The sequence below is a fragment of the Diuraphis noxia genome, unplaced genomic scaffold, assembly GCF_037042655.1.
Source record: "Diuraphis noxia isolate RWA-SAM2 unplaced genomic scaffold, SU_Dnox_SAM2 contig0004, whole genome shotgun sequence".
Classification (NCBI taxonomy): domain Eukaryota; kingdom Metazoa; phylum Arthropoda; class Insecta; order Hemiptera; family Aphididae; genus Diuraphis; species Diuraphis noxia.
The window spans coordinates 38,353,770-38,370,998 of record NW_028301714.1 but is presented as its reverse complement, the minus strand read 5'-3'; the positions used below and the strand labels follow the sequence as shown (position 1 = coordinate 38,370,998).

General features: G+C 35.2%; 1 protein-coding gene across 1 annotated transcript; it reads left to right on the top strand.

The window, feature by feature from the left end:
• Positions 1-1,477: 1,477 nt before the first annotated feature.
• On the top strand, positions 1,478-14,715 carry dy (transmembrane protein dusky). The gene is made up of 4 exons (XM_015512071.2): positions 1,478-1,734; positions 6,914-6,987; positions 8,645-9,607; positions 11,660-14,715. The coding sequence occupies exons 2-4, from the start codon at positions 6,943-6,945 to the stop codon at positions 12,578-12,580; spliced, it is 1,929 nt and encodes a 642-aa protein (XP_015367557.2). The 5' UTR covers positions 1,478-1,734; positions 6,914-6,942; the 3' UTR covers positions 12,581-14,715.
• Positions 14,716-17,229: the final 2,514 nt, after the last annotated feature.

Below are 17,229 nucleotides of genomic sequence, written 5' to 3'. Positions count from 1 at the left end.
TATGACAGTATCTGATATAATTACTGTATTAGGTACCGATAATTATTACATACTTAACTTAAAAACCTATTATATTAGATATATTGTATTACCTACATTATCAGATAAAAAATGTATCAGTAAAAACTAAACAAGAAACATATTTTTTACATTTTTGTAACATTAAACATTAGTTATTATGCATAATAATCATAACAATCGATACTATTGCAATACAATTTTTAACCTTAATAACTAGGTTTAATTGGAAAATAAATGCATGGCACATCTACCCATATTCATGAATAAAACTAAGTTAACTTTTTAAAATTATGAGATAAAAAATACATTTTTCCATTAAAAAAGTATTATGATTATTATTTAGAAAATAAAATCGAGTCAACATTTTTAATGGTTAAGGTCACTATATTTACCGAAATTCATTTCTACAACCAAATAACTGTTCATATTTTTATAATATTTTGTTTACATAACCCAACCTAACTTAGATAGTCGGATACTTATATCTACATCATAAGTATAATGTATACAAATGTTAAATACTACTTATGACTTTAGTCGGATACTTATATCTACATCATAAGTATAATGTATACAAATGTTAAATACTACTTATGACTTATAAGTAATATAATGTTCTGTACATGTATGTTTCTGTGTTTGAAATAATCTTAAAATCAACGTATTAATATTCACAATTTCATTATAATTATTGTCTTACTGGTAAACGATTACCAAAAAAAATAGCACATAATATTATATTTGTTAGAATATGATTATAATAGTAAAAATTATCTATTATCTATATTATACGATAGTAATATTGTGATATAGTTGAACAACTATAACTTGACTTGGAAATATTTTTGTCTACCTGCGTTCTACATTATTATTATAATTTGCGAAAGATTTTGTTTGAATTTACTAATTAGGTTATTTAATTTTAATGTTAAAATTTCACAACTAAAAATAAATAAAGGCTGCGCGTTTACACAATTGTGTAATTAGACAGTAGGACATTTCTCTCTTCTGTATGCGTTTTGGCGCATGTTCACTACTTTCGTGGAGAGCCTATACAGTCTACACGTTATATTATTATCTTAGAATAGCATTATCGGGCCATATCCGTACAAATAGTTTCAATGAAGCACAAAATCGTAGAACAGCGGAGAAATGGATAGAGATGGAGTGATGGGAAGTGAAAGAGTGCGAGAGAGCGAGTTATGTGTAGTATACACACTCGTTGACGGGAAGAGAGAGGGACGGTGTACGCGCGCGCGCACACACACACACACACAGACTAATTGCTATGCGGGCTTTGATGAAACCAGACCATCCGACTTGTTCCTGTTGAGGTCTAGGTCATGACCAAGTGGCTGGTTCCTATCATGAGTGGCCGTGAAGTAGGAAGGGGACACGGAAACACGTTGTCGCCGTTTCAATATCATCATCGGACCCCTGCAAAGCTAACAACGACGAAGAGATGGATGGATCTTATTGATCCTTTCTTCTTGCCGGCCAAGAGTTCTCGATCACTAATCGTCTTGAAACCGTCGCGTCAACTGCTTGTTCGGCCTAAATCGTTAGAACTTTTTGTAGTTTTCGAAAAGTTTTTCTTATACTTTTTTTTTTATTCATAAATATTGTGTTACAATAGTGCTGTTGTTTTGTTTTCATAATACAACGAGTTGTTGTTGAATTGCGTGTTCGTGAGACCAGATTTTTAGTTTTGAGGTAAGATTTCTATTATTTTCTATTATTTACTTGTCTTATAGGTACTATCTTATACGAATGGCAACATGGGTTTTTATGCCCTGGTATTCACTACAAATATCTTAAACCATACAACTTCAAAACTATCGCGTCATATGGAACTTATCGATCTATAACAGACCTCGTAAATGATATTATGATCCATATATGTTTTGTACCTAATAGTGATTTACAGACAAGTTTTGTCAATTAGTGCTTTTTTTTTATTTTAGTGCGTATGTAGGCACGACACACACCATAATAAGAATCGTGTGTGTATACCTTAGAAAATAATTAACTTCATATATATACATATAGGTTAGGTTAGGTTTAAGTAGTTTTTTAAGAATTATTTATTACTACTTATTGATAATTTTTCGAAACACATACGTTAGTCTCGTTACGGGCGATACGTTGAAAAACTATGAATAATATCAACAATTATGTTTATATTATTTTAATAAATTTTAGTATTTTTTGTACATACTAACGAATGTTTACACAGCATATCACGAACTACGAACAGTGGTCAGCCGCCAAAAGCGAAAATCATTTAAAACAATATCTTATTTTACTTACATAAAATTATTAATAGTTTTGACATGACCTATTAATTTTGAATCAAATAGATCCCCGAACAACTGATAGTATGAATGAATTCCATCAGAGCGATCAGAAAAAGCGATTACAATAAATAAGCTGGTACTTATTCTTCAGATGTTAAAACCTGTTTAGTGTTTATGCGTGGGTAATACCAATCAATTTGTTTTTGAACGTCAGCTTAAGAATATAGTTAATTGTTATAGAATATGTTTGTATATTGAATGCGGCGAATTGTTGATATTAATTTGATTGGTAAATCAATGAACGTTAAACAGGTATATCCACCCATTTCGAAACCTATATGAAAATCAAAAACAATTACTTTAAATTTACGCCTTGAACAATCATTTATTGTATGAGTACTGTATTAATACATTTATTTTAGTCTACGCCAGTGGAGGATTTAAGGGTTCAAACAAAGTCAGAAAATCCATAAGAGGGGCCTCTTACACAATATGTATCAGTAATATACTAAAGATATTGTTGTTCTAATTAACTGACCCTAACCTTACAATGTTAAATAATATCGCAGTTTAAAATGTATACATTTCTTTTTGTAGTAAAAATTTAAAAAAAATTGCTGTATAATTTAAGTAGACCTCCGTATTCATATTAGCTATTAGGAGAGGGACTCCGTTGTCATTTGTCAACTAAATAACGATCGTTCAATTCACCTCTGATTTACGCATTACCTTTATTGACTATTTTTTAAATAAAATAAAATCAGTTAACACTCGATAACAGTTAAAACGTACCTACGTAAAATTAAAGTAGTAAATCTATGAATTTGTATTTAATAAAAAAATAACTGTAAATGTTTTTCAAAATCGATATAGGTCGAACTCTGTATTTGAAAAAAAAATGATACGGTGGTTAGAATCACAACGATTTTGCATAATTTTATTTTTTTTTACTTGAACGCACTTCAAAATAATTTATATTTATTATTGGTAGTGCTGTTAGTTGTAGTTAGTTGTAGGGATAACAAGTTTATATAAGTAGTATTATATAGTAATAAAGAAAATATTCATAGCGGTATTATTTATCACTGAACGATTACAACAATGTGTCGTAGTTTCAGAAACACGTATTTTGTTATAATAGTTCAACGTGTCTCGAAAAGTATGCGAGATAAATTGCGAGATCATAATGTATAATATATAGACATATATATTACTATATTAGTATCATTCTATCCTACCAATAATATTGAACATTTATTGAAATAATACATACATTTAGTTGACTAAATTTATATATTTGTTGGAAATCCGAACCGCATGATGTCTAGGTTAATAGGTATAAAATAAATACAGTGCTTATAATACATTATACGATATAAAATAATATAATTACACGATGATCGTAATATACTTTAATACTTAAAGCGATTTGGAGTAGGTATGTAGAACGAATAATGGACGCACCGACACGATTTAAAAGTTAATAACTGTGTAATTTTGTGTTTATACGTTTAGTATATTATATATATATTATACAGATACCATAATATAGGGAATATATATATACCCGCTGTTCACCGACTCGAACGGCATTAATTAAATATCGAAACCATATGATAAAAAAGGCCAATAATTATCATAAAATATCGTTTCTGGAACCGGTCTAGATCGTGAGAGGAGCAATAACAATTAACTAATTACGATGTCCCTACGCCACTGCGACTGCCACTATTATACAATATAGCATAGGAAAACAGATGTAATGATAAAAATATTTTATTCAAATAATCCGTCCGAGGACCAGTATTTTAATGAAGTTTTTGTCGCGCGTTTAAAAGTGAAAATAAAAAGTCCGATGTCACGGTGGTGGTGGAACTTGACAGGGCGTTACAACGACCAGTAAAGGGAGTTCGTGTTGCGGGATGCTGCGAAAATAGAAAGCTGCGAAACTCGGGAGACAATGCGGTTGTCGAACAAAAACCAATCGCACCGGCCTAATCCACGCGGTTATGCATTATTGGTCACGTAAACCGGCATAGAGCATAATACATGTAATATATTATTATAACTATCAATGCATTGTGAGTATATCGTTAACATGAGTATACCTAGTAAAACTCGGGACGTATACGTCCATGATGGGTTCGATGGTCTCGTTGGGTACTTTCGCGTGTACGATTGAGTCGCAGCATTGTGCCGATATTATGATGTGTATTATCGACGACTAGCTTTTGTGATCGTATATACCTACCGCAGAACATCTAAGTGAACAACGCGTTCGTAATGTACCGATGATACCATGGTACGTCGGGTTATACCACGGTCATAGTACACCATAACGTGTACGAGTGTAGGTACAGGACCACAGGTCAGTCGACAAACCGCGATTACCGAACATAATAATATTGTCATATAATTATGACTGAACGAATTACATTGAATGCTAATGCTGGTGCGACAGTACTGGCACAACAATGTGCAGTGGCCTGCATTAGGTTAGGCCGATTGGACGCCAATTCTGCATAATATGACGTCTGTGTTATATTATTACAACGTAGCGGGTCGTGCATAAATTTATAACGTCCATCATATCATCGGTTTGTAACTCTGTATGCCATACGAAATCGGACGTGGTTTAATAATATGATAAATTACAATAAATTGGAAACCGGACGAGAATAATTGCACCGAAGATATCTTTTGGCATCGATACACCTTATCTGCTTCCTACGTATATTATACGTTTAGGCAATGAACCATTTTTTCGTTTGCATGCTTCTGATTTGTTCTTATCGTCATTGGGCGCCAATTAGGTCGTATACATAATAATGTTAAACTTTTTGTTGGTTTACCATATTGCTACGCGCATCATTGCGGTGTACACTTTTTCGTCGCATTACGATACAATTTTGCTGTTAAACGGTTTTATGTTTTTGATACGCGCCATATTTATGGGTCAATCACGTAGAAAGGGTGTAATAAATCGATCAGAAATCTGACCCAGAAAACCCCGAGGGAAGCACCTGGCACCCGGACCGCCGAATGTAATCAACTGTGTATACCTATGTATATATGATTTACATCCGCCAATTTTTACCATATTATTATCGTCATCATGCGCAAACCGATCGATTGGCGAAGAAAAGAGAATCGGTGGTGGTACGTATATTATAATGGTTTCGTAGAAACAAAACGTGATCGCGGCTATTGAAAATCACGTTCACTGATCGACGCCGGAAGCGGGCGAGCGGGTATCGGCAGTCCGGGCTCGACTACAGCTGCCGGCGTTTTCTCTCGGGTACTTGACCTAAACGTATAATATAATATATTACCATAAAAATGTTCGACATACATAATGCGTAGTAGCACGGTAACCTAGTCGGGAGAGACTGCTAAGGCTTTTATCCCATTTTATTTATTTATTTAATTTTTTTTTTTTAAGAAGAACACTGACCCACTCACGGGTCGCACACCGCTGTGACCATAAAACCGGATTTCGGAAGTTGAGCAGTGCATTCATTCTTAATTATTATCGAATTATGAAACAAGTTATTCCTATTTTAATATATTTTAATTCCCTCTCGATGATCTAAATTCTAAATAATTCTCGTGATCTCAATAATGACCACCGAGGTTCGCAAAGCTCGCAGAAATCGTACGCATCATATATAGGTAGTTAATAGATATATAATATAATATTTTACATAAAATATATACGATTGTATATCACCGCGAGGTCGACGGTTTTGAAAGGCTATCCGGCCTATCCGGCTCAAAGTCGTTCGAGAAAGTTCATTTCGTATTTTTCGTTTCGATCCGTTGGCTCTCTAACTTAAATGGTCAATAAATAATACCAATCTTTTTTTCTTCTTTTTTCTTGCCTTGATGCAGTTCGTATGATTATAATATGCGCACGTGAGCGTGTGTGTGTGAATTTGTGTGCGAGTATGTGTGTGCCGTACATCAGTGAACGGCATTGTTAACGATCACGTACTTGTAAAAACGGACGATTTACACACATATATGTCCGAGTGTGTCACTAGTGTTACTCTCCAGGTTTCCCGGTGAACAGGATGTGCCGCCGCGGAACGCGGAGACGAGCGCGAAAACCGGAATCATCTGTCTGACGGTTTTTTTCCTATCCATCTATGTACGAAAGACGTGAACTGCAGCACTACTGCACAAAAGTAGACAGCACGGTCCGGGACTGGAAGGAAATCGTTATTTTATTTATTTATTCTTTTTTTTTAATTCAAAGCGGTCAAACGACCTGTATTTACATTGCGCATACAGACACCGCCAGACTGTGGTCCATATCACACACACACACGTTCCGTTGATTCTGCCGTGGCGGTCTTTCGAAAGACGATTTTTTTCCCCATTGCATCGATTTCACATTTTAACTTTCCGCTTCGACTGTGTCACATCACCCTCACGGTCATTATTCAGAGGGATGTTATCGTGATTATGATTCGTACACAACACCTTTTCTGAACCGTTGGCTTATATAATACATCGTTTATATTTATTTGTATATTTTATACTACATTATGTTATATTATTATTTTATATTATACCTATATTTATGCTTTCAGATCATTCAATAGGACCATACAGACGAAAAATGATCCTTAGACTGTCACTGATGTTTTGCTTTTTAGCGTACAGCGTGAGTACCCCTAAACGAAAATATTGTTTATATTATTATATCATGTATATAAGACGTATACACTGAGTAATTCCTCTTTTAAGTCAAACGATTTGCCGTGATGACAACTGTAGCTGATGTCTGTAGGTATAGAAGTATACACATAGGTATACGTCATCGATGAAGCGGTGATACAAAAAAATATAATATTATATACGACGCAGTCATTAATACCATTGGTCAATTTAATTGATACGAGACTCGCGGTGTATAAATAATATATATATATATATACAACTTTATGGACAATTATACCGTATTACGGTTGTATATATACGTACTCACTCACTCACTCTGTGGAATATAGATCTTATATTATACTTAGATATATTATATATATATATATATAGTATATACGTACTGCTGTCTACTCGTTATGGTTAGGTAACCTTTGTGGTACCGTTAAGAAGCATAATATCGAGTATCGTTTACGCGCGTAAACAATAAACACATTTTCTCGTGCACTCGTCATAATAATAATAATATTATTATTATTATTAAATGCGTGTGTATATGGGTCAGACATTATGCGAATATGATATTATTGTTCGACACTTTGCAGTGAAACCGAAAAGGCGATTTCGTTGATTTTCGTTCACCAGGCACAGTGTGCAGACTGCAGAGCGTGTATTACATATAATAATAATAATACCTACCTATATGTACAACAGTATAATATGCCATGTGTACGCGTGGTTATGAATCCTTTACGACTTTCGCGTTTTTCGAAAGTAGATCGCAGCGATCTATATATTATATATTTCATACCACCGCGATAGTAGTCGGGTAATAAGTACCTATACGGCTATAATATACAACAACATATCGTATCGCAGGGAATTTGAAATTTCCCTAGTTCGTTTCGGAAACGACACTTGAATAATGTTCCGATTACGCCCAAGTATATAATATTATAGGAAATCAATAATTATTAACATTACTCGGGTAAAACCAAAACAAATTAAACTCTAAAAATGTTATTTGTTCGTTGTATTTGTCCGGGTTGACTAGTGCATTGCCTCAAAAGCTATTTTTTTCTTGAATCGACGGGACTAATTATTTATTGAGATGTTATCATATTTGTACTAATTGAATAGTTGATTGTTCTTTAATCAAAGCTAAAGTCACGAATATTTTACGTACTTCTCGTCAATGCATATTACACAAGTAGAAGATAATACAATGCGATTTTCGAAATATAATGTTGAACCTATGCAACATCGCGTCATCGCATATTTTATGTATTTATTCATACATATGGATATGTGGCGGGCCACTTTATTTTCTGTTGCTTTTTGTTTAAAAACTGGCAACTATGGGATGCTCCATACTATAATTAATTATAGGTGCCTATAAATTACTTATACAATAATCATCTAAATGGCGTAGCGCTGTTACAAATTTATATCAGATGTTATGATATAATTTTGCACGCTCTTAGCCAGTTACGACAAAATAAATAGTAAATTGCTTGATCCGTGTAAAAGTGGTATACTGTATGAATATAATAAATACAATAATATACGGAGACATTTTTTGAAATTTTTTTTTCCTTTCGACGTTCTCACTGTTTTGATTTTTTCTTTTTCTTGTTTCCATATATCCGTAATGCATACAGATGACAGAAGAAGTGGACGTTGTCGAAGCTGTTTCCGGCACGTCGCAATCAATCGACGATCTGCTGCAACAGTCCGACCAACAGCAAATGCAAATGCAGCACGGACCAATGCAGTCGCCGGCGCAGAAGCGTGATGACGCGATGGAGACGCACAACCCCGACCAACTGGCCATGGAGACCGGTGATGACGTGGACGACCAAGACGCGTCTGGTTCGATAGCCAAACATAACTACCTGAAACCGCAATCAGCACCGATCCGTGGCCACCCACCACTGAATCGCGGTCCACCACCTCCTCAGCAACAGGCTCAACCACCACCACCCCAACAGCAGTCCGGCAAGTATCACCATCACAGCGTGGGTTACCATGGACCACCACCGCCTCCACCATCCTTACAGCAACAGCAACAGCAACAGCAATTAGTTGCTCAACAGTCAGAGGCCATGGACAAAGTGTACTCCGCCGGTCCGGTAGGTAATGCGCTCGGCGACCCTTGGCCGAGTAGCGCGTCTGCTGACATGCCCAAGATCGTGTCATTGGATGTCAAGTGCGAGAAGAACTCTATGAAGGTGTTCTTGAGCTTCGACAAACCCTTCTATGGGATCGTGTTCAGTAAGGGCCACTACAGCAACGGTAACTGCGTGCACCTGCCCGCTGGCTTGGGTCGGACGTCCGTCAACTTCGAAATCGGTGTGCACGCGTGTGGCACTTCCGGAAACACCGAGAACGGTCTTTATGGATACGGGGCAGACTCCGGGTCCGGCACTTACTTTGAGAACATCGTCGTGATCCAGTACGACCCACAGGTGCAGGAGGTTTGGGATCAGGCCAGGAAGCTCCGATGCACGTGGCACGACCAGTACGAGAAGTCCGTCACGTTCAGACCATTCCCCGTCGACATGCTGGACGTGGTCAGAGCTGACTTCGCCGGTGACAACGTTGGATGTTGGATGCAGATACAAGTAATTTATTACACCCTCAATAAATATTATATGACATGTCGATGCGACCATTTTAGCTACGACTACGGCTGTAGTTTATAATATATATAATATGATTGTCACAAATATTATCTGAAATGTCAATGATTAGTTAAAACCGAATAGTGTGTAACTTACGATCTCCGCTTGAACCCTTCTCGTCGATAGTTTCATCGTGAAAATACAAACAGAATGATATGTTGTCTTATTAAAATTCAAGAATAAATACTGACTATAGATATTATAAATAAGCAATATAAAATTGTATGTTAAAAAAAAAATAATTTTTATACTTCCTCAAATATTTTCATATAGAATGGTACCTGATGAGAATATCCCCTGTAAAATTCATGATTGTTAATCACAATTTTTGAATATAATAAATACATGATATTACTATAAATTCAGTCATATTTAGGTCCTCGTGTAGTACCTACCTCTTACCTTCACTCACTTATCCGTTTTTGGCCGTAGAAAATTTCCACTCCCCATCTCGCGACGCCACTGCAGATATTTTATCTCACAAATTATTAATAATAATATACGAATATATACATGGGTTACATATTATATGTATATTAGCCTTATTCTAAATGGGGATTTTTATTTTTTAATGTCACCAAAACGAAATTTGCGATTATTCGTTATTACTGCTGGTTATGAATACTAATTAAATTTTCACACGCAAGTCAACTAAATTAAAATTGTATGTAACTAATAGTAAATTGTAAGCTTATAATTAGTATTATAGTTAGTAGGTGCGTTAACTTTATAATACGACGATGTGGGTAAGAATATAATTCGACAGTCTACGTGCCATTTGTGTTTAAATTGGGTGATCATTTTTATTTTATTTCGCTCGATTTTCTAAGATCAAATACCCGTTTTACTATGCAAAAATTAAACGTATGTAATCGCAATCTACGTATCAATTATAATATACTGCAGCATAAATATAAATTTTCAATTTTGCGCATTATAATTATACATCGTATGTAATCAATGTTATACACTGTTTAGAGTTACCTACCTATAATTTAACCGTTGATATCGTGAATACGTATTCAAAAACGCATAATAATATATACCACATGAATTTCGCATTTACAACAGATACATTATAATACATATTATTATACGACCCGTATCTACCACGTTTCAACCGAGATTTTGACTAGGTACCTATACTATCTCCTTTGATGATCTATTTTTCGTTATTAAACTATACTATTTTAAATCGTAAATCTAGCATTGTATAGCTTGAAAACCATGGACGAGATACCATCGCATATAATATTCATTAAATACAATAATAGGTCAAATTGTTATTCTTTTATCAATGTTAAACCAACGAACGGCTACAATACATATAAGTATTACTCTTGAGTCTCGCACGCATTTGTTGTCTTCACCTTACAGTGTATTGTATCATTGTAAATTAAAGTTCAGTAGTTCACGAATAGCATCGTTAGTCTTAATATCAAATGGATCTATTATATTATATCAAACCTTATGCCATATGGTAAATACATCGTTGGAAACGTCTTTATAAAACAATTATAATTTTGAAGTCAATTATGAGGGATTTTAGATTTTAATCTTTTGCACACTCTCTAAACTCATTAAAGTATCTAAAACATTGCGTCCAACAAACCACAAGCAACATTCTCGCCTTTTCAGTTTTAACAATACATAAATTCACTGCGATATAAAACAAGACTCTAAAAATTAAGCCAAACGTATAGAGCATAGTTTTTGGTATTTCGCACTTATAAGACTAAGCTGACAACAAATACGGGCGTAACGTCTTCGAGTATGGACTTTAAAGTGTAAAGTCCCTTTTAAGTCAACAACTAAGTTGGTATAATGCCATTATTATATTTTAACATAAAAACCATTAACATCCAGAATTTGGAGTTTCGTACACTGTCTGTTATATACGAATAATAACAAGCTATTATTAGTTATATATATATATATAATTTCATTCGATTCGCTGTTCTCTATTTATTTTTCTCCTTATGTTCTAACTAGGTCGGCAAAGGACCGTGGGCTTCCGAAGTCTCTGGGCTGGTGAAAATCGGACAGACCATGACTATGGTGCTGGCAATCAAGGACGACGACTCCAAGTTCGACATGCTCGTGCGCAATTGCATGGCTCACGACGGCAAACGGGCGCCCATTCAGTTGGTGGACCAGAAGGGTTGCGTTACTCGCGGCAAGCTCATGTCCCGGTTTACCAAGATCAAGAATTTCGGAGCAAGCGCGTCCGTGCTTTCGTATGCACACTTCCAGGCGTTCAAGTTCCCAGACTCGATGGAAGTTCACTTCCAATGTACCATACAGATATGCCGGTACCAGTGTCCGGACCAGTGTTCGGATTCTAACGCCATACTCAACGCTCAGCATGGTAACCTGTTGTCCGCCCACCATCCGGCGGTGCAGGGTCCCGCTGAATACGGTCCGCCGCCCGCGCCCCTAGACGTATATGCGCGTATCGGTTCGGCCCATCCCAGGGACGAGAGACGCGTACGTCCAAGACTTCACCGTCGGTCGGCTGCCACTAGCACCACCGCCAGCACCAGCACCGCCGCCGCCGCCGAACAAGAAGCCGTGGGCGTCAACCGTGTCATCAAGGTGGTGTCAACCGGTGACCTAACGTTCGCACTCGACGACTCTACAAATGGCTCGACCACCAACACCATGGTTTTCCCCGTCAGGACCGTTGAACCAGGTTCGTCAATGATCTGCATGACCACGGTAGGGTTCTCCGCCACGCTGGTCGTCCTGCTCGGTATCCTGCTGGTTTCATGCCTAGTATCCGCTTACCTGTGTCTGCGCATCAGATCCATGCCACAGCGCCGGAAAAACGCGCAGGTTGCGTGCACCAATCCCAAACTGCAGCCGCAAACGGCGCACAAGTCGGCTGTTTTGCATCAGGCATATACATCGTGATCGTCGACGACGTTTCCGGCTCACTCCCGCAGTCGAGTGGGTGGCCGGTGTGTGTAGTCGAAGTGAAAAAAAAAGCGAAAATCACAACAAAAAAAGCCACGACCGTCGCACAAACGAAACGCCATAATTATAATTATATAGGTAATATACTTAGTAGACGTAGATATATAGTAAGCCAAAGCTACCCCCAAATAACATTAGGTAGGTATTTAAACTTTTTTCGTCGGACACAACGGGTGCAATACGCCTTGTTAATGACGGTTAAACATTCCCTAGAAAAAATCCTTAGCGAATCCGCTCCGCGCCTTGACCCCTTCATCGCTTTATGACAATTTTCGTCTCTCGTTTCGATTTTTCCGTCTTTCTATCATTCATTTTCGTTGTTGTGGTCACATCACATCTTATGATTCGACATACTTAACGTATAATAAAATATAATATAATAATCGGCGGGTATACGCATATAAGTTTTTTTACGTTATCCTTTCCTTTCCATTCTTCGCCCGATATCGTAATTCACACCCGGGGGAACGTATCGACTTACGAGTCGCCACGTCTTTCGTTTTTTCTGTCTCGTTCCATTATCATAGAATCATTACTTGACTTATCATTCGCGCCGGCCCGTTGACGCTATAATACTACACCTACGTTATAACATAATATAGTATTCGGTAATTCAAGAGCGTCGTTGTCACACGCGAAAAAAATAACACACCGACCTCAAAAAATATCCATCCCGTTCACACGCTTTTTTTTATAGAACGTGCCGCGTGATTTCATTAAAAGAAAGCCAAAAAACCATCATCGTCAGGATCCAACAAGATGTATTACTTTGTGTATTCGAAGCATTATAGATATTCGATTATCATCTATAGTACAACTAGTATAAGAGTATACCGATATAAGTTTGATCCGATTCCGGCTGTTATTTAGACTATTTTTTGATCTGATTAAAATCCTCCCTCCTATAATACACCGTTATCACTATACAATAACTGTGAGTTTATAATAACATATAGGTATATAATATAATTGGTATACCCACCGCTCGCAAAATCTTATATTATTACTTAATTAATTTTATAGGTTTATTAGTCTGTTTTTGTCTGGATATAGCCAAAATACGAATAGATTTAGAGTTTAGACTCATTAAATAGTAAATACGTTCGAAATAAAATATGCATACGTAGACACTAGACAGCTAATATAATAATATATAATTGTTAACTGTTTTTTGCACTTATACATGTTTTTAAAAATAAAAATATGCATAATAATATAGTGAGAGACTTTGAGAGAAAGAGAGAGAGAGAGGAAATAATGACACTCACTATCGCGACTGATGTCCACGTCCTCCCCCCGCACTGTACAGTTTACGTTTACTATGTTGTATTCACAGTGTAATATCTATTTTATAGTAACAAAACATATCTTACCTACAAAATATATAACGCACTTGTATCAAATAATATTACAATTTATAGACTTAAGAAAACGAGCCATATATATTATGTTATTTATTTTCGATATATATATATATACGAAATAAATTATTATAGCAGCATAGTTATAACTTAAATATTATTATTATTATGATTACGTTGTACTTTTTTAATATAGTTGAATAATTAGTCGTTATTATTATTGTATACATACTAATGCCTAATTAGTTTCTAACGAGGCATTTCCAACAACTTTTGTGCGTTTGCTTTTTACGACTTACACAATACACACATACAAAAATATTTAAAAAAACCAAATATATTGAAATTAAAATATTAATATTATTCATTCTCCCCGCGATAATCGGACCTAAGATATAATATTATTATTTATTACTATTATACGTATCGAAAGAAGAAAAACAAAATTAGCACATGCACATTAGTTGTTGACTATGGTATAAGCGTGTACATTGTACCTATATATATATAGATATATATATATTTGTATAATTTATATATTATATACATATATCACGTATGTATACTTAATTAATTATTTATTTGTTTATTTATTTATTTATTTTAAACTGCGTTTTTATTATAAAATGTGATTTAATTACATATATTTACTATCATGTCATACGAATTATTTTTGTTTTTGTTTAATATATACATTATACAATGTGTAAATAGTTATTTTACGATAATAAGCGGGACTATATTCAGTAGTAGTCAGAAGTCCCAAACGAAGAAACCATTCTTCTCGACAGTACTTTGTGACTTCGAGAGGTTTATTGTTAGCCTTTATAGTCACTCAGAAGGTCACAATACCATTTCCATTTTAAATATCTAGATGGTCATTTGGGAATAATGGGTTGGTCGGATAAGTTGAAATGGAAATGTCCGTAAAAGGTTTTGGTATTCTGGATGAAAACGTCTTGGGCTGTTGATTTTAAGATCATTATGGAGCGCGTGTGTATAATAGGTAGTTATCATTAGAAGCACAGGGAGGTGCTTTAATCAACTATTATTTATTTAACGAAGGCATATTTGGGTTCGAATATTTGGATTTTGTTTAAATTTGAAAGGTGGCTGATTTCTGGAGTTGCGTGCCATGTGAAATCAAATATTTATCGCGTTAAATATTTTTCATTAATATTGTAAAAACTAATAACATAGTTGTGTCGTGTGCGGTGTGCACGTGGTCAATTTTTTTTAACAACTATAGAAAAACTAAAAGGATACAAATATTTAATATTAAAGTCATAATAATAATAATAATAATAATAAAATAATCCTAGAGAAAACGATTTAATTATTATTATTATTGTTGCGCGGCTGGACGTCGTTAATTGGCTCCGTGTGCAGTGTGCGTATAATAATATAATAACGCCGCCGGCCGGACACACTAAGTGCGTAAAGCTTGTGTATAATATGTGCGTAGTAAATCACAGGCGGCGGCGGTCTATCTCTAAAAATGCGGACGTCTATTCGAATGTACTTACAAGCACACAAGCACACACACACTCACACTCATAAGTACAGACGTATGACGGATATCATCGTACGGTCTCGCGCGCGTAAAATACCAACAGGTCGATCGGCCACCGGCGAAAACCAGTCTCCCGCGGGAAGTAGGTGAATGGCACACTTTCGATCCGATCGCAAGAGTATATTATATTTGTAGCTATGTATGTAATATACAATAATAATAATATACTCATACGTGTGTGTGTGTGAATATGTGTGTATATACATAGTATCGGGTTTTGTATCTCTCCGACGTGTGTAATATTATGATAAAGGTGACTACGAATAATATATTTGCGACCATACGTATATATATGAGACGCGGTCCGACAGAGAGAAGAAATTTTATTTTTATGTCTTATAATCGGTCGCCACCGGGTCTGCTACAATATAATACGATACAGCGTTGCTTGTGCATACAGGGTGATAAACCAAGCAAGATTACCTACTTTTTTTATTAAAACGTAGACCTGTCATCTAAATTTAAACGAGTATAGTTTTTGAGTTATTTGTCTTACTGCACTTGCATTAGTTTAGCTGCAGATATGGAGGCTACGGTGATTTAAAAGTTTTAGTAATTAAATTAATCTATCAACATTTATAATTATTTGTAAAATAGTCGAATTTAAATAAATAATACTAGATCCAATATTACAACTATATTATATTATTATAAAACCAGAGTTTTTACGGAATATTATCCTTAGTATAGACATTTTAACCTTTTTCAGTGGTTCTGCTCATTTGAATATTGAATTAGATACATCAACGTTTTTCTAAAAATTAACCACTAAATAATTTACAGTAACATAGGGAGGGTTCTTTTTAGAAACCTTAAGTAGTATAAATAATTTCTAAAAATCAAAATTCTAAAAGAAAAATTAGGGGGTAAGCATGGTTGGCGAATCATCCTATATAAATAATTTATTATAATAGAGTACCAAAATATTCATACGCTCGCCGTATATCGTATACCTAACCTTTATGGTACCTGCACACTACCACGTGCATTTAGTAGACCAATCTTCCCTAGGAGGAAACTATTATTATTAGTTATTTATTATACGATCGTATAATATATATATATATATATATATATAAATACCGAAGTACCAAACTGCAGTAATATAATATATTATCGTCAAACGAGCCGACGCCGCATAAGACACTCCCCCGCAAGAGTGTCCCCGTCGGCGCGCACGTGCAGCACTTGTTGCGCACTATAATATATTATGTTATTATGCTGTAGACCTGTAGTATTATAATTATATTTGAACAAAACGTGGGGCACCAGATTACAATATTATTGTAATGTTCAACGTGAATTGTAAACGGTGAGATGTGCGATAAGTTATAGAAGAACATGCATTGAAAGAAATTATGGAAATTTGGTTTTACGGCATATATTTTAATTAAATACGATTTAGACGAACCTCGTATTGAGTAATTTAGGGCCAAGTCATCGTGGGATATCTATAAAATATTTATATTTCGTTATAAAACACGTAGGTATATACACAATTTGTATATATTTAAATAAGTAAATAATTTGATATATTTTGTTTTACATTATTCAGAGAAAAAACAATTACAATAAATTAAACCAAAGAGAAATTCCGTCGCCGGGAAAGCCATTGGATTGTAATTCACGAACATGTCTTTTGAATTTCAAGG